This window comes from Ahaetulla prasina, chromosome 3 (genome assembly GCF_028640845.1).
Source record: "Ahaetulla prasina isolate Xishuangbanna chromosome 3, ASM2864084v1, whole genome shotgun sequence".
In the NCBI taxonomy this organism is placed as follows: Eukaryota; Metazoa; Chordata; class Lepidosauria; order Squamata; family Colubridae; genus Ahaetulla; species Ahaetulla prasina.
This window is the reverse complement of record NC_080541.1, coordinates 48,420,683-48,439,574: the sequence shown is the minus strand read 5'-3', so window position 1 is coordinate 48,439,574 and position 18,892 is coordinate 48,420,683. Positions and strand designations below refer to the sequence as shown.

General features: G+C 38.0%; 1 protein-coding gene across 4 annotated transcripts; it reads left to right on the top strand.

Moving 5' to 3' along the window:
- The first annotated feature begins 2,479 nt into the window (after window positions 1-2,479).
- LOC131194322 (monoacylglycerol/Diacylglycerol O-acyltransferase-like) lies at window positions 2,480-18,359 on the top strand. 4 transcript variants are annotated; one of them, XM_058175180.1, is made up of 7 exons: window positions 2,502-2,740; window positions 3,927-4,272; window positions 5,837-6,001; window positions 6,182-6,375; window positions 14,734-14,794; window positions 15,352-15,491; window positions 17,861-18,359. In XM_058175180.1, exons 2-7 carry the CDS (start codon window positions 3,948-3,950, stop codon window positions 17,963-17,965), a joined length of 990 nt encoding a protein of 329 aa, XP_058031163.1. In that variant the 5' UTR covers window positions 2,502-2,740; window positions 3,927-3,947; the 3' UTR covers window positions 17,966-18,359. The 4 variants fall into 4 exon arrangements, 3 of the variants coding, with proteins under 3 accessions (XP_058031163.1, XP_058031164.1, XP_058031165.1); XM_058175181.1 differs by having other exon boundaries at window positions 2,512-2,740; window positions 4,192-4,272; XR_009154142.1 differs by lacking the exons at window positions 15,352-15,491; window positions 17,861-18,359 and adding an exon at window positions 10,725-10,920 and having other exon boundaries at window positions 2,480-2,740.
- The last annotated feature ends 533 nt before the right edge of the window (window positions 18,360-18,892 follow it).

The window sequence follows — 18,892 nt, the reverse complement described above, 5'->3', positions numbered from 1 at the left end:
TTTATACAAGCTGCCTTAAATCTACAAATTAGTTGCCTAAACATAACCCATACATCAAAGAAAAGTTAATTAAAATATTTCCCCCATTAGTGTTACACATTCAGAAAATTAAACATCATAAAAGAAACATCCCATCCTACACCCAGTCCCAAAGTCCAACTTCCCTATATATATTTCTAGCCTCTCTATAGCTACCTTTGTAGCTACCTTCAAGAACTTTCTTTATGTTCCTAAATAAATTATTTCCCTTTCAAACAGTATGTCTGGAATTCATTCTGATTCGTTCTTGTGCAACTCCAGCTCAGACTCGAATCCCATATATTCTCTTGACAACTGCATTTAAGGAAGACCAAGATCTTACAGCCAATGCCCACATTTATAATCCCCATAACTGGGTAAAGCAAGGGAAAGCTACTGATTGTACAGTAAATTTATTTATTTATTTATTTTGTCACAACAATATATGTAGGTATCATACAAAAAGATTATATAGTATATAAACACATATATGAGTAAATATTAGGAGGTATAAGCATATATATATATATATAGGAAGAAGAAAAGAAAAACAATAGGACAGGAACAGTAGGCACGTTTGTGGCTTATGCACGCCCCTTATGGTCCTCTTAGGAATGGGGTGAGGTCAATAGTAGAAAGTTTTTGGTTAAAGCTTTTAGGATTATGGTAAGAGACCACAGAGTCAGGTAAAGTATTCCAAGCACTGATGATTCTGTTACAGAAGTCATATTTTCTGCAATCTAGATTAAAGCGGTTGACATTAAGTTTAAATCTATTGGTTGCTCTAGTATTATTGCAATTGAAGCTGAAGTAGTCTTTAATAGGAAGGACATTACAATAGATGATTCTATAAGTTAAACTTAGGTCTTGTCGGAGGCGACGGAGTTCCAAGCTTTCTAAGCCTAGGATTTCAAGTCTGGTGGGATAAGGTATTTTATTGTTTTCAGAGGAATGGAGAGTTCTTCTTGTAAAATATTTCTGGACATGTTCAATTGTATTGATGTCAGAGATGTGGTGAGAGTTCCAAACAGGCGAGCTGTATTCTAGAATTGGCCTAGCAAATGTTTTATATGCTCTGGTTAGTAGTGTGGTGTTTTTGGAAAAGAAGCTACGCAAGATTAGGTTTACAACTCTTAGAGCTTTTTTTGCTATGTAGTTGCAATGGGCTTTTGCACTTAGATCATTTGACATGAAAACTCCAAGGTCATTAACGGGATGGGGGTCGTCAGTAAGGTAATGTCCATCTAGTATGTACTTAGTGTTTGGGTTCTTTTTTCCTATATGTAAGACTGAGCATTTGCTGGATGAAATTTGGAGCTGCCAATTTTTAGACCAAGCAGTTAGATGATCAAGGTCGTTTTGAATGATAGAAGTGTTGTCTGTGGTATTAAATAGTTTGACATCGTCAGCAAAGAGAACACAATTACTTGAGATGTGGTCACAAAGATCATTAATGTATAGTATGAAGAGTGTTGGTCCAAGGACACTGCCTTGAGGAACACCACTCTTGACAGGAACAAGATTTGATAAAGCATTGCCAATTTTGACCACTTGTTGTCTGTTAGACAGAAAAGCTGATATCCATTTGTGAAGGGGTCCTGAGATGCCATAGGATGTTAGTTTTAGGAGAAGTTTATCGTGTACTACTGAGTCAAAAGCTTTGCAGAAGTCTATGTAGATTGCATCTATTGATTTGCCTTGATCTAGATTTGTAGTCCATATGTTTTTACAGTGGAGAAGTTGTAAATTACATGATAATTTTTTTCTGAAACCAAATTGTTTATTGGAGAGTAGGTTGTTAGTTTCTAAGTGTGAGGTAATGGATTGGTTGATGATTGATTCCATGACTTTGCAGGTGACGCAGCAAAGAGAGATCGGTCTGTAATTTTCGACTAAGCTGGGGTCTCCTTTTTTGAAGATAGGGATGAATGTGGCTAGTGACCAAAGTTTGGGAAGTGAAAGTTTTATCAAAGACAATACTTACGGGTTCAGCTATATTAATGGAAAGTTTTTTAAGAAGTATGCACATAGTCCATCGGGTCCAATAGATAGCAATGGTTTTAAGTTATGAAGAGCTTTTCCAACGTTATCTTCTGTGAAATCTATATGAGTTAGATCATCATAATCATTGCTGGTACATTTGTGGAATGTCGGATATGTGTTATCGGAGTTAACAAAAACTGAGCCAAAGAAAATGTTGAAGAGGTTTGCTTTAACTGTTTCGTCATTGCATTCTTTGTTGTTAGAATCTTTTAGTGGTGGGATGGATCTTGAGTCTTTAAGTTTATTGTTAACAAAATTATAAAAGGCACGATTGGAATTTGTGCGCAGAAGGTTCTCTTGATCATGATGACTTAACTCATATAGATTTCACATGTATGCATGAGTGGGACAGCAAAGAGAACTAGATGGGACAGGGAGAACTTACAATCAATTATATAGTTTCCCAAGCACTATTATATACTTTTAAAAAGAAACTCATTTCCCAATCTCCTAAATACCAAACCAATTAATCCTCTATCTTTATTCTTCATTTAAATGTGCAAGTTAATTGGTATTGGTTGGCTAATTGAATTTGTATTCACCCCACCCTTTGAGGGAGGGACAACATAACATTTTGTTGGTTTAAAAACATATCACATCAGAATTCAAACTGACTTTTTTCTAAGCAAAGAGACTGAAACGGATCTCTTTGGAAAACGGTGATCATTGTGATATGCAGGTGAAATTGATTTCCTTTCTTTGAATGGGTGGATCGATCCTAGTTTTCCTTTGTCAATAATGTTATGCTAGTTTATAAATTTGTAACTTTTCCTTTAATGTTTTGATACTGAATTCAGAGTAATATTTTTATTACAGAAAGGTTGGCTGGTGAGGGGTTATTAATGTATAAATTACACTTTCATTCTTAAGGAAATTCAGTTGCATCACCCATTTCCATCAACTCTTCTAAATGACTTGGGGTGTCAGATGAAGGGCCTTAGATTCATCTTGCAGAAAACTGAATATTATTCCAAGATTTTATAGACTCTCTGGAGATACTCCTCATATATCTGCAGAACCTGAAACATTACTGCTATTTTCCTTTCTTTTATGAAGCAAGCCAAGAAGAGAGGCTGATAATGATACCAGCTTTCATAGTGAATGGAATAGTGTTATTTTACTGATACTTTTTGTCTTCTGCTAGAAGTTCTTTCAGCAGGTTAGCTTACCAAAAACAAAGAGAGGAAATACTTATTCATCTGTCAGAGAGTTTATAATTAATAGATTGCAAGTCATTTTATTTTATTCTGCATTACTGAATGGAGTTGTTTAAGGAACTCCTTAAATGAAGCATATATGAAGCATTTCTTGTCAAATTGTAAAAGGAGTAACACCCTTGGAGAGGTCTGGACCAGGTTCTAGTAGAGAGAAAAGGAAGGTGGATTTCTTGCAATGAGTGAATCTACAATTGATCCTTTTCTAATAAAAATTAAGTGGGGAGGAGAGAATGAACATTAGCCAGGAAGAAAAAGTTTCCATGTCTGAATTCGGTGTGCAGAATTATCTGGTTATTGTCCACAATAACCCACAAGTTGTTTCTAAAGTCAAGGACCACCATCTAAATTGACACCATTGGCTGGTCATTCAAAGCTTGTCTTTCTTGGTTAGTTACAAAAATAAGTCTAACCTAAGTCTCTAATAATGCCAATAATATTTCATTAAAAGGATCAAAAGTCTGATTGACTGTAGTAAGCTTTTATTTGTTTTATTATCTCTCAGCTCAATCTTCTCCATAAGGCTATTTGAATGTGTCATTACAATGTACGCAATGCCATTCTGATACTCTGTTGTCCTCCCAGAGTTCAATATTGCAACTGCTACTAATAGTAAAGTATGTTTATGTGTTTTTTATTTCTCTTTTCCAGGAACAAATTATTTATTTGTGAATGGATTACTATTTATATACTCAGATTTCAAACATGACTGTGGAAAATATATGTTGTACCTTAAGAAATGAATTTACAATCTGGTCAACTTGCATTTTAGAAGGATATGCAGGCTTTATAGTATATCCCTTAATTTTGTTACTGATTCTGATAATATTATATTATCCCTTGGCTTGTGCATTCTCTCTGATGTATCTCTCTAATGCAATACTTTTTGTATGGAAAAAAATTGGCAATCTGCCAGAAGATATCAATAGCCAAAAATGGGACAGGCCAAAGCAATTTTTGACACTGGCATGTGACCTGTTTGGAAAGCTAATGCACAGTAAGTATGACTTTCTTCATTCATTCTTTAAGGCAGGGTTGAGTAACACTATTGTAGGCAACATTTTCATGGCCAACCATAATCAGCACTAACATGCATCTTGGAGACGTATCTGAAGCTAATAGAATGTGAATGGAAAACTTAGAATGCATAGTGTCAATTTAGGTATAATTCATTTTTGTAAAAGTGCTTCAGCAACTAGTCAAGAAACTCTCATATCTCTATGGGTGCAGAAGAAGAAATTGTCTTAATCCATTACTCAGCAAAGTAATTGTAGGCACATTTTTAAAATAATAGAACTTTATATATAACCATAAAATACCAGAACCATTTGGGCAACCCTCTCTTTTCCAGCACCTTAAAACCACAGGACATGAAATTGATTTTGAAGGAACCAAATTAATCTCCAAAACTGAACACTAAAACAAGAGAATAATTATGGAAGCCATCGAAATAGAGAAACACCCCTACAACATGAACAAACGGGATGACACCTCCCACCTACCATACATCTCGAAACTAGCCTTAGTCAACAAACGAGTCCCAGCCATGAAAATTGACACCAGACCGAGGATAACACACAACACCACCACCAATCATCCTCATCAGATTGAAACCCAAACCCATCCCACAGATGAATCATAACCACCATCCAGAAGCCAGACCATGCTGGCACCACTGGCCGCTGTGCCCCCCTCCAATCCCCACACAAAACAAGCTGACACAAGCCAAGAACACATGACAAGACCTCAGACTCGGAGCCAAACCAAAACCTGGGATGCTGCATCACAGCCATCTGCTCAAGACATCACATCACAGAACTCCAGAGGCCACAACACCAAAGCTCAGGAACAAAAGACTAGGACCATACCCACACAGGATGCTATGAAAAAGCCGACCAATCTGCAGGCACCCACTCCATCTACCAATCAAGATGCAACCACACAGCCAACCAACCTGCTCACAGCAACATTCCCCACCTCCCCGCCAATATTTATAGAGAGACTGCAGCTCCAACCACGCTTGTGCGACCACGCTTTGCTCACACAAGCACGAAGCACCAGCCTGAAGATGATGAGTGAGACCTCATTGAAACGTCGTCAAGATACTCTCAACCTTACACGGGAAAAGACCTGAATATGCCAAGACCTACATAGAGAGAGAGAGAGAGAGAGAGAGATGGATGTGTGTGTGTGTATAAAATTTTATTATTTTAAATTATTTAAAATGGCCATAATTCCTAAGATAACGTTGAGATATTTGGGATAAAAGATAAGCTTTTATGTCACTTTAATTGGTATGAATCTAAGTGAATTATAGAAAATTATAAGGAATATGCAAGATCACAAAGATAATAACACTGAACTCAGACAATTCTGATTGATTGGTTTTGGCACCTAATATGACAACATGTAGTTCCAAAAAGCATATATAATTTAAAATGTTTAGCTTCACAAGAAAGATAAGAAAAAACTTCTTTATTTCTACATGATCTTCCTTTTCTTCTACAGGAGACCCTTGGTTAAAAATTACTGAAGTCCTTTCATTATTCTACTATTAACAGGTTATGAGATTTCTGGACTAGAAAATCTACCAAATGGACCAGCAATCCTTGTTTATTACCATGGAGCCATGCCAATTGACTATTGTTTATTTATTCAAAGGATTTATAGACTCACTGGAAAATTCATCTATTCTGTGATAGATCATCTTATTTTTCAAATACCAGGTAAAAAAGAATACTACAAGTTTTGTTTTAGTTATTTTCAAATGATATACTGTAGATTCACTGACTTAGGAAATCCAATTTTTCTTCTTCAAAGACTTAGTTGAATTATGGTGGAAATATGTGTATTCTATTTTCTTTTACAAGCAAGAACAGAATGACTTCTTAGGTCTGCTTTTGTAGGAATAAGACTATTCCTCTCCATCATTAACACTGATCATCCTACAAGAGAAAAATGTGTAAATGTTCTAAAACAAGGGCATCTGATGGGAGTTGCACCAGGAGGATTACGAGAGCAAAATTATGGAAATAATTACTATGAACTAATATGGGGAAAACGGAAAGGATTTGCTCAAATAGCTATAGATGCAAAAGTGGTAAGGCATTTGTCATTACATCTTTTTCCTAGCAGTCTTTTACATTGGAATCTGAACTTGGAAATACTGTATTTCATTTTCATGTCATCTATTTATTTTTAAGTTATCTGCAAATGTACAGGAAGGAGCAAGCAACCACAAATCAGATTTGACAGGCCAGGAAAAGGCAAATCTTCTTTCTCCCATTCACATAATCTTAGAAATGTAGTTCAAAAGCATATTATTGTATGAAAATGTTAGTTTTTGTTGTACAATTATATTTATATAACCTATTACTTTCTCCCAAAACATAGTCCATATAGGACATTGTAAAAACATCTGCTTTAAAGAAACATCTTTTTAAGTAATTATTATTACTTTTATTATCAAATTTATTTTTTGCCCAACTTGTGGTTCAAGATGACTCTGGGGAATTTACAGTAAGAAAAAAAATGTATAAATATCCAACAATTACAAATATAAAAACAAGACTAAAATTACCAGAATTAAAACAAATTTATTTAGTGTATTACATATAACACATGGACTGGCAATATATATTAATATTTCATCTAGATTAATAGAACACAATAAAATATAGATGTTAAAAAGAACTATGTTCAAATACCCATGTCTAAGCCAAACTAAGAAAGTATGGATTTGAAAGGAAAAGTTTGGGTGCCTTCTCTGTTCACTAACACTCCTCCAGCCAACAGCTTCTCCTTCACCATCCCGTGCCTGGTGGCATAGCCCAGTTTTAAAACTTTTCCTAAAAGTTGAAAGAGAAAGGGTGGATCTTATCTCCTGTAGCAAAGGGTAGGAGCCAGGGGTGCTATTCAGCAGGTTCTGACAGGTTCTGGAGAACTGGTTATTGGAAATTTTGAGTAGTTCAGAAAACCAGAAAATACCACTTCTGCTGGCCCCAGAGTAGGGTAGAAATGGAGATTTTGCAGTATCATTCCCCTGCCATGCCCTCAAGCCATGCCCACCAAGCCATACCATTCCCACCAAGCCACACCCACAGAACTGGTAGTAAAAAAAATGAATTCCACCACTGGTAGGAGCACCCTCCATTGGAAAAAGATGGTAGATATCCTGGACCAATGCTATAATGAGTTTTAAACCTAACACTGTGAAAGCAAATTGCAGCCAATGCATTTCATGCAAATACTAGTCTTACATGTGCCACCCTAGGGTTCAATCAGAATAGAGCTGGAAGGGACCTTAGAGGTCTTCTAGTCCAACCCCCTGCTCAAGCAGGAGACCCTATACCATTTCAGACAGGTGGCTGTCCAGCCTTTTCTTTAAAACATAACATCCAGTGATGAAGCACTTCCAACTTCTGAAGGCAAACTGTTCCACTGGTTAATTGTTCTCACTGTTAGAAAATTTCTCCTTAATTTCTTAGTTGTTTCTCTTCTTGATTAGTTTCCATCCATTGTCTTGTCTTGCTTTATGGTGCTTTAGAAAATAAATTGATCCTCTTTTCTTTGTGGGGTCTCTCAAATACTGGAATACTTCTATAATGTCACCCTTTATCCTTTTCTGTAGACTAGCCATACCCAATTCCTGCAACAATTCTTTTTTTTTTTTTTTTTTGTGATTCCCAAAGAGGTGTTTATTTTAATTTTTACACAGAAGGCACTGAGGCAGGGCGGGAGCGAGTGCCGGCGATATTTGTGTAGCCCCCTCCCCAACCCCGAGAGATTCAGGCTGTTCCCCCAATCTCGCAGCCCGTCCAAGCTGGGTTTTTCCCCCCCCTCCCTATAGAAGACCCTCTCCTGAAAAGACCTTCCCCTAATTTCTCAAGAAGCCCACTCCCACACACATCTCCCTTCCCCAACCTCCAAGAGCGACGATGACGACGTTTCAAACAAACCAGGATCAAAAACTAAGCCACCTCTGCAACAATTCTTCATATGTCTTTGCCAGGGGTGAAATCTAATTTTTTTTACTACTGCTTCTATGGGCGTGGCTTGGTGGGCATGGCTTGGTGGGGGGGGTCATGTGACTGGGTGGGTGTGGCTGTATAAACATGTCAGAAGTGAAATGCTCCTGGTTCGCACCGGCTCACCCAATTAGGTAGTGATGGCAGCTGCTGGTTCGGAGGACCAGTAGCAAAAATCCCTGGCCCCGCCCCACTGCCTCTGCTGAGCCGCACCATCAGCAGAGTTGGTTTTTTTTTACTTTTAAAAGTTCAGCCAAAACATGCCTTTAAAAGTAAAAAAAAAAAACCTCTGATGATCACGGGGCTGAGCAGAGATCATCAAAACCCTTTAAAAGTTTTTTTAAAAAAACCCTCTTCAGCCGAAGGAGAAAAAAAAGGGAAAAAAAGAGGTTTTAAAAGCCTCTGGCGATCCCAGAGGAGTTTCCTGATCTTCACAGGCTTTTAAACTCACTTTTTAACAGCCCCCACTTACAAGAGCCCCCACCTATCCCCAGCCAATTCCCCCTCCTCACTTACCTATAATTACTGCTCTTTCGGGCTGGCAACGGCATGCTTTCTTCAGCTACTGAAGAAAAAAAAAAGCTTGCTTTGACTGCCTGCTTTGCTGAACGAGGAACTCTGGGAGTTGAAGCCCACAAACTAAGTTACTAAGGTTGGAGACCCCTGTTCTAAAAAAATAATTTAAAATAATAAAATAAAATATTTGTGCAGCTTTCTGAGATTTGGTGTGTTTCTGTAGTGTTTCACTCTAACTACACAAACACACAAAATCTCACAAAGCTGTATGTGACATTGTGTGTGTGTGTGTGTGTGAGAGAGAGAGAGAGAGTCAGTTGTGTTGTGTGTGTGTAACGTGTGAAAATGTGAGGTTCCTGCTTGTTGCAGGGGCCATTTTGGGTGAAGTGCAGCTGCTTTTACATTGTGTGTGAGTCAGTTGTGTTGTATTGTGTGTGTGTGAAGTGTGAAAGTTTGTTTTTGGTACCTCTTATTGTTTTGTATACCTTATTTATTATTTTTATTATTTATTGTTATTGGCCATGCCCACCCATCATCTGACCACCAAGCCACGCCCACCAATTAAGCCATGCCCACAGAACCGGTAGGGAAAATTTTTAGATTTCACCCCTGAGCCATGTGACTGGGGGAATCAAAAGACAGAAACTCACTAACAATGTCCTGCTGGAACACGGTTGGACTAGATGAACTCCAGGTCCCTTCCAGCCCTGGATTATCCTCTGAAACTGCGTCTAGTACCAGCCTTGTACTCCTTCCTTCCTCTCCTCCTTCCTTTCTTCCTTCCTTCCCTGCTGCCCTCCTCTCTCTCTCTCTCTCACTCTCTCTCTCTCTCTCAAACTAACCCTAACTCTCTCTCTCTCTCAAACCCTAACCCTAACCCCACACCCCGTTTTTCCTCCCAGCCTACCTGAAGCCTGCTAGCCAAACCAAAAATGGCGGGGGGAGTCTGTTTTTCCTCCCAGCAGGCTTCAGGCTTCAAGGAAGCCTGCTAGCCAAACCAAAAAAAAATGGGGGGGGAGTCCATTTTTCCTCTCAACAGGCTTCAGGGAAGCCTGCTGGCCAAACCAAAAATGAGGAGGGGGGAGTCCTAATAGCCAAACTAAAAATTGGGGGGGGAATCCATTTTTCCTCCCAGCAGGCTTCCTTTTTGGGAAAAATGGACTCCCCCCTCATTTTTTGGTTTCCCTGAAGCCTACTGGGAGGAAAAACAAACTCCCCCTCCCATTTTTTGGCTAGCATCCAGCTGAGCCGCGCGATCATCAGAGGCTTTTTTTTTTACTTTTAAAAGCATTTTTTTTCAGGAAAAAATGCTTTTAAAAGTAAAAAAAAACCTCTGATGATCATGCGGCTCAGCTAGGCTTTGGGGGGGCCAGGGATTTTTGCTACCAGTTCTCCGAACCACCCGCCACCATCGCTACCAGATCAGGCGATCCGGTCTGAACCTGGAGCATTTCACCCCTAGTCTTTGCCTATAGTCGTCTTAGTTGCCCTTCTTTGCACTTTTTCCAAAATCTCAACAATTTGGATACAGTATTTCAGGTACAGCCTTACTAAGGATTTATAAAGCATACTACTGGTAATACTTCACCTGATTTTGATTCTATGCTTCTGTTTATACATCCAAGGATTGTATTAACTTTTGTGTGCTCCTGCACACTACTGGCTCATGTTTAAGTGATCATACACTAGGACTCCTATGTTACTGTTTTTGAGCCAGCCTCCAGAACTTCTGAGCCATTGCAGTATAGAGATTGCAGTCTAAATACTCTTCAAGGGTAGACCCATATAGTCTCCTAGTCCTTCTTTTCATTAAATTAGACATACCCAGTTCCTGCAACCGTTCTTCATATGTTTTAGCCTCCAGTCCCCTAATCATCTTTGTTGCTCTTCTCTGCACTCTTTGTAGAGTCTCCACATCTTTTTTGCATCTTGGCAGCCAAAACTGGATGCAGTATTCCAAGTGTGGTCTTACTAAGGCATTAGTAGGGCCTCTGTGGCTCAGACTGCTAATGCAGTCTGTTATTAACAGCAGCTGCCTGCAATTACTGCAGGTCCTAGTCCCACCAGGCCCAAGATTGACTCAGCCTTCCATCCTTTATAAGGTAGGTAAAATGAGGACCCAGATTGTTGGGGTCAATAAGTTGACTTTGTATATAAATATAAATATACAAATAGAATGAAGACTATTGCTAACATAGTGTAAGCCGCCCTGAGTCTTCGGAGAAGGGCAGGATATAAATGCAAATAAAATAAAATAAAAATTATAAAGTGATATTAACACTTCACGTGATCTTGATTCTATCCCTCTGTTTATGCAGCCTAAAATTCTGTTGGCTTTTTTGGCAGTGGCTGCACACTGCTGGCTCATGTTTAAATGGTTGTCCACTAGTAGTCCAAGATCCCTCTCACAGTTACTACTATTGAGCCAGGCACCACCTATGCTGTACCTGTGCATTTTATTTTTCTTGCCTAATTGTAGAACCTTACTTTTTTCACCATTGAATTTCATTTTCTTAGATAGTGCCAAATGTTCAAGTCTGTCAAGATCCTGCTGTATTTTAAGCCTATCTTCTGTTTAATCTACATTAAACAGATAAAGCTAAAAAAAAAAAAGAAAATAGACAGAAAATCATTTAAAAGAAAAGAAAATAGTAAAATAAAAAGAATTGAAAGGTGTGGAAACTAGAAATACCCAGCAAGCACTTTCAACATTAACAAGTTATCACTTAAAATACAATCAAGCTTTTGCCAAAAGTTTTTAAGTCTTTAAGGGTTTCCTGCCTAAGCAGGGGGTTGGATTCCAAGGTCCTTTCCAATTATTTTATTCTACTCTATTTTCAGCCAAAAAAATATTTTGGAATAATTGTTCCTTTTATCTGTATTGAATTTTCATATGTCAACACTATCTAACCATTAGCCAAAAATGTATCAGTCTTTAAAACCATTTATCTCCTTTAATCATTTGTATTCCAAACCATATAATAACTAATCAAGTGGAATTTATCTTCTGTGTTCAGAAATTCTCTCTTTACTATAAATAAATTGTATCTGGAATTTGTTAATAAATGAGGTTTGTGTGAACTTTACATGCATATATGATAAATTACGGGTGATAAGCCTGACTGCATGATCTCAAATCCCAGCCAATCCCAAGCTTTTGTGATTGATAAGCCAATCACAAAAGCTTCAGTCCTTGCAGTCTGTTCATAAGAAGCAGCTTTCTGGAGCTGTGGGCATCTTCAGTGGTGGGATTCAATTTTTTTAACAACTGGTTCTGTGGGCGTGGCTTATTTTGGGGTGTGGCTTGGTGTTCATGTGACTAGGTGGGTGTGGCTAGCTGGTCATGTGACTGGGTGGGCGAGCCTAGCTGGTCATGTGACCAGGTGGCCATGGATATGGGCATAAAAACTACTCAAAGGATTAAAAATGGTCATTTCTGACCGGTCCTTGCACTTATGACTGGTCCTCGCACTTATGACCATCCTCACATTTATGCCCGTTGCAGCATTCTTAACAACCGTGTCACTCATTTCGCAACTGCTTCTCTTCACCATGGTTACAAGATAGGGCGCAAAATGTAAAATGTGAGGAGAGTCGTAAGTGTGAGGACCAGTCAAGTGTGTGTGGACAGGTCAAAAACAACTTTTGCAGCCCTCTGAGTAATCCCTATGCACATAGGGACTACCCAGAGGGCTGAAAAAAGTGATTTCTGACAGGTTCTCGCACTTTTGACCGGTCCTCACACTTATGACCGGTCATCATTTATGCCTGTTGCAGCATTCTTAATAACCATGTCACTCATGTCACAACTGCGGTGTTTCATGTGACCGGGTGGGCGTGGCCAGGTGGTCATGGGACATAGCTTCTTTGCCATAATGACAGTTTGTTGCAACGTTCTTGTGAAAAACGCTCATAAGTCACTTTTTCAGTGCCATGCTTGTTAAACCAATTACCAGAACAAATTCATTCTCCCTCCCTCTCTTTCTCTCCATCTCTTTCTCCCCCCCTTTCTCTCTTTCATATTTCTCCCCCCTTTCTTTCCTTCATCTCTCTTTCTCTCTTTCATCTCTTTCTCCAAGCTGGTGTGGCTTGGTGGGTGTGGCTTGGTGAGCATGGCAGGGGAAGGATCCTGCAAAATTTCCATTCCCACCCCATCCAGGGGAAGGATCCTGCAAAATCTCTATTCCCACCCCACTCTGGGGGCAGCCAGAAATGGCATTTGCTGGTTCTCAGAACCTGCTGGATTCCACCCCTGCTTTACAGGCATATTTGGACTCTTTAATACTGGGTTTCTCAATCTCAGCTACTTTAAGATGTGTGGACTTTAACTCCCAGTTTCCAGTTCCTGGGGAATTCTGGGAGTTGAAGTCCCCACATCTTAAAAGTGGTCAAGGTTGAGAAACGCTGCCTTGGAAAAAGAATCCAAGTTGCAAAAGAGATATTTTCTTCTGCCTCGAAAGATATTTCCCAAAGATCGCACTGCATATCTGGAAGGGAGTTTGGGAAGAGCATATAAGAGAACTGGAGCAAACGGGACATTTGGGGAAAAATTCTCGCTTGACAAGGAAAGCTAACTGGAGATGATAAAGTCCTGCAGAAGTGGCTAAATGGAGGATAACACTCACTGAAACAGATCCTTGAGGCCAGAGCTGCAGGAGACTGCTGAGAAGCGGCTTCATTATGGTGTTTCCCAAAGAAAGAGCAACAACAGAAGTTTGGGGCTTTCAGGCTTTTACCATAAGTCTGGATCGGAAGAAACCGCGTCTTCCAATCTGCCCCCTTTTCTAACCTTGGGAGGGGGAATCACCAGGAGCAAATCAATTGCACCAGAAAGGGGGAAGTTGCAGGCTTGTAGCCAATGGCAGGAAAAGACCAGAGAAAGAGTTATAGGCAAAGGATAGAAATGTTTGTTTCTAGGTACATTTCTTTCTTTCCCTTTCTTTTACCTTTAAAAGCATTTTAAAGTAAACAAAATGCTAAAAAAGAAAAAAAAAGAAAAGACAAGAAAAGATACCACATTGCTCAGCTGATCGTCAGAACTTTTTTTTTAATTTTTAAAGCATTTTTAACTACCAGTTCCGGAGAACCAGTAGTAAAACAATAAAAACACATTACTTAAAAAACACAACTGGGCGGGTGGGTGGAGCCTCGTGCCACCATCGCTACCGGTTCTCCTAACCACCCGTCACGATCGCTCCCGGATCCAGTCCGAACCACCCCCGGTGTGCTCCAAGGCCAGTAAGTAGTGGTGGGGAGGGGCAGGGCCAGGGCGAACCACCAATTTAACAAACGGTTCGGCCGAACCGCCTAGAACCAGCAGAATCCCACCACTGGGCATCTTGTAATGTCTCCACTTTCTGAAGAATTTTTACAGCCACAATTTGCCATCTGGTATATATTTGTAGATAAAATATGCAATATACCCTGATGTATTTCTCCTCCGTGAAGGAATAACCTGTTCCCCACCAAAAGCTTAATTAAAAGATGGTCACACTATGTCACTTCCCTAGAATTAACTGTGAAAGAGAAAGTGACAGTTGTAAAATTGATCCATGATGATCCCCCCTCCTATAGGAAACAGTGAAGCCCAGCATTTGTCCAAGAATGCTGAGTGTGATTAGATGCATGAAAATTCAGCACTGAAGAAAGAATGAAAGAGGACAGTTCAGCATGTCAGAAGCTGAGTTCAAACTACATTTAGTAAGGTAGTGCAACTGTTGCAGTGTTTAAAATCTCAGAGGCAAATATCTGATAGGAAATCAAAAGATACAATGGCCTTAGCAACATACATTGTCAATATTAATTTCTCAAAGTGATCTTTTAATAAATCTAGTTTATGTCCAAACAATACATTTCATTCTTTTCAGGTACAGTGACTAAAATAGTCTCATTATTTTTTATTTTATTTCTTCTAGCCAATCGTTCCTATGTTTACACAAAATATTAGAGAAGGATATATTACATATGGGAATACAAGTAAGTAAACCTTTATGTATTCTCAGGAATATTATTACATTTAAAGCTATCAATCTATGATCTGCATTTTTGCCTACCATGTTTAATTTCAAAGATACTGTAGCTCAGTCATCAGAGCTTTGCTGGAAAACCTGATTCAGTACATTTCCCATAACTGACATGATAGCATGTGATTATATGGACACAAGACTGACCCAGAAATCATGGAAATTCGACAAAGTTAACCATATACTTTAAATGCATTGGTGCTTATTATAGGAAGTCTGCCTGCCTGTCCATCCATCAGCTTGCCTTCTGTCAGTCTTGTGAGATCTATTTGTATGCTTTTCCTAATTCTAATTTTCTAACCCTTTTAAAATTTAAGTTGGACTTTGCAAATTGTAGGGCTCAAACATGGAAGCTATTTTTTTTTTTTGTCTTTCAACTGGAAACCCTTTAATAAGTTCCAATACTACTAAAATTGCTAGTATTTAAATATAGGCTTCTAGAAAGACTAATACATAACTCTTTGCCGCTGCTAATATGCGCTTCTGAAATTTTCTGAATCTTGTACCCAGGACCAATGAGATGGTTACATGAGCGAGTACGATGGTTCATTTTTCCATTATATGGAATGTTTCCAGTTAAACTTATAACCCATATTGGAAAACCAATTCCATATGATCCAGATGTAACTGCTGAAAAATTAGCTGAAAAAGTAAGTTTATTCTATTATAAAGGAATAAAATATACATTCAGATTCACACTTTGTTCATGAAATTATAACTCTATAGTAATGGTTATTGGAATACATTACTTAGATATGCAGAATTATAGTTGAGTGCTTGGTACCTAACTGTCAGTGTAAGACTATCATCCATCCATCACTGTTTAAACATCACTTATTCAAACTATTCAACATTTATTTATTTATTTATTTATTTATTTATTTATTTATTTATTTATTTATTTATTTTGTCATAACAATATACATAAGCGTCACACAAAAAGGTTATATAGTATAATTTAGGAATTATTTTGGATTATGATTGTTAGTTTTGATACCCTTCATTTTGTTCTGGGAAGTCGGGGTGGGGGTGGGGGTAAGGGGAGGGAATTGGGGGTTTGGTAGAGATGGAGTGATGGTTAATGTACAGGGATTATTGAAGAAATATAATTAATGTAGGGGCGGGTCTGCATAGTTACCATTTTAGAACGGTGAGGAGGGAGAAAAGAGAGAGTAGGAGGTAGGAAAGAGGAGAAGAGGAAGGAAGAGGGATAGTAGAGGGAGAAGGAAGGTGGAGGGTGGAGGGAGGAGCGGATGTAGATAAGAGAAGGAGAGGAAGGTTTGGAAATTAAAAGAAGGTAGAAGAGGGAAGAGTGTTAAAAAGGGTGGTGGTGACTGGGCAAGCCCGACTAATTGTATATAACTGTACAATGGATGAATTATTTGATATGATTGTAAAAATAAAACTTTTTATTAAAAAAAAAAAAGGTTATATAGTATATAAACATATATATGAGGAAGTATAAGGAAGTATAAGCATATATATATATAAGAAAAAACAATAGGACAGGAACGGTAGGCACGTATGTGCTCTTATGCACGCCCCTTATAGTCCTCTTAGGAATGGGGTGAGGTCAGTGATGGGATTCAGCCAGTTCACACCACTTTGGGAGAACCGATTGTTAACTTTCTGAGCAGTTTGGCAAACTGGTTGTTGAAAGAAATCATTAGGGCAGAGAACCAGTTGTTAAATTGCTTGAATCCCACCACTGGGTGAGGTCAATAGTAGATAGTTTTTGGTTAAAGCTTTTGGGATTATGAGAAGAGACCACAGAGTCAGGTAATGTGTTCCAAGCACTGATAACTCTGTTACAGAAGTTATAACAGAGTAACATGGCTAGCTGCATGCTTAAATGAAAACATTCATCAAATAGCTATCATACTAAATCCCTAAGAACTGTAGCAAACAGTTCTAGGTTGTCTTCAATGGCAGCTTCACATAGAATAAATGAAAATATTTTGAGAAATGACAAAGGCAGGAGTCCCTTTCTGAAGACCTAGTCCAAGAATAGGTAGGGCTTTCAAATCTATTGAAGGCTTTTTAGGGCACAGTTTCAATCTCCTGTTTGAACAGAAGCAGTAGTCCAGAAGTACCCCAATTGCAAACCAACTTTTTGGGATCACTGAAACTATGTCAAGATCATTAGACAGAATTTTCATGTAATTAGATGATTTTGGTATAATAATAAATCTGCCTTGCTGGGATTCAACTCGTAACTCCTTCCAGTCCTTCACAAATCCAAGCAGCAAGCAAGACTTCCATGTATCTCCTGTTCAGTTTGTAATGCTGGCAAATATCACCGCATTAATGCTATGAGCCTCCAGATTGTTGAATGACAAAGTGATTCAATGCAGTCACATTTGTAGCATTTTTTAGCCCTTAGAGCACCTTTCTATATGTCCTGCCTCTTTATTTCTCTGATCAATAGAATGGAGCATCTTTTCCTTAGAGGAAAAATGAGATAGATATAGAATACAAGAGGGAAGCTCAGCTGCAAGATTTATAGGGTCACATAGCCTATAAAGCCTATAAAGCCATAATCAAATTCCTTTGGGATATGCATGTTCTGAAAAAGCAGATATTGTGGCATCTAAACTGAGATTCACATATTAAAGTAAATGCTGAATCCAGACAATTGTGGTTTACTCAACAAGCCACAGTTAGGAGCAAATTGAACAAAAGGCATCCAGGGTCTGTTTTTTTAATTATACTACTGAATGCAGGCAGAGAAGTAGTTCTACATTGTATATGTACCATAGGATTTAACTCAAAGGCAAAATGTGATTTTTCTGATTATGTACAGTATGACATCAGTAGGAATAGAAAAGAAAATCTTTGCCATAACTTGGAATTTTACATATACAGTATGTTTAAATATGTGGTCTGTTCTATAGAAGACTCAATATCTTTTAGTTCTGAAATGTTCTCTGTATAATTCCTGAAACATAAATCTAATTATATTTTTTTTCTTTCTTTTCTCCATCCCACCCCACACTGTGCCACTCCACCTCTCCAACAGACTCAAAGGGCAATGGAGGCTTTACGGGACAAACACCAGAAAATCCCAGGAAGCATATTGCATGCTCTTAGGCAGCGCTTTGAGATACATAACAAAGATAAGTAGTAATATAAAATATCTCTAGATAATATATATGTATGTGTAGATAATACATGTGTTTGTGTAATGCAAGTGTTTCCCAAGGTGCTTTTCTTTCATAAATGAAGATGCAAGATTGAAATGGAGCAAAAATATCTGTTTATTTCAAATCTTCAACATCAGATTAAATTTCATTTGAAATACCAAAGCATTACATGATAATATTTCCACACCCTTATCAATTATGTTTGAGAAATCCTGGTGGCTGGAGGAGACCAACTATTATTCCTATCTACAAAAAGATGGAAATAGAAAATGCAACAAGAAATAAAGCAGTCATTCTGACTTTGGTACTCTAGACGTTTTTACAATACATACTGTAAATATAAAGAGATTTATCATTAAACATAATTATCAGAAACCTGACTTTTCTCATCTCATTTTTTTCAGATACCTTCCCTAGTAGATTGTAGAAATTTTGTAAAGGTAATATATCCTGTTTTGTTTTGTTTTTACAAAGCAATTGACAGAACACTTCATTCTGAGTAGCAGGTTACCACAGTAATATATTGGCTGCATGGAGATTAATTGGCTGCACTGCCCAAGTTGAAAATTGTCCATCACTCATCAAACTTGAGTGAAATATTGAGCAGGAAGATACAATATTTAATTGGGATTCCTGTACTTTTCAATGTATTAATTAATGACTTAGATGAAGAGTGCTATCAAATTTACAGATAACTCAAGACTGGATAGAATAATTAATACCTAGAAGACATAAACAGATTTCACAACAATTTAATAAGGTACAGAAATAGCAGAAAATAAAATTTAGCAGATATATAAATGTATGCAATATATGTGCATTCAAATATAAATGTATGCAATTAAGAGGAAACAGAATTCAGGATATGAGATACCTGACATGATAATAGTAATTAATTTTAAAAATGG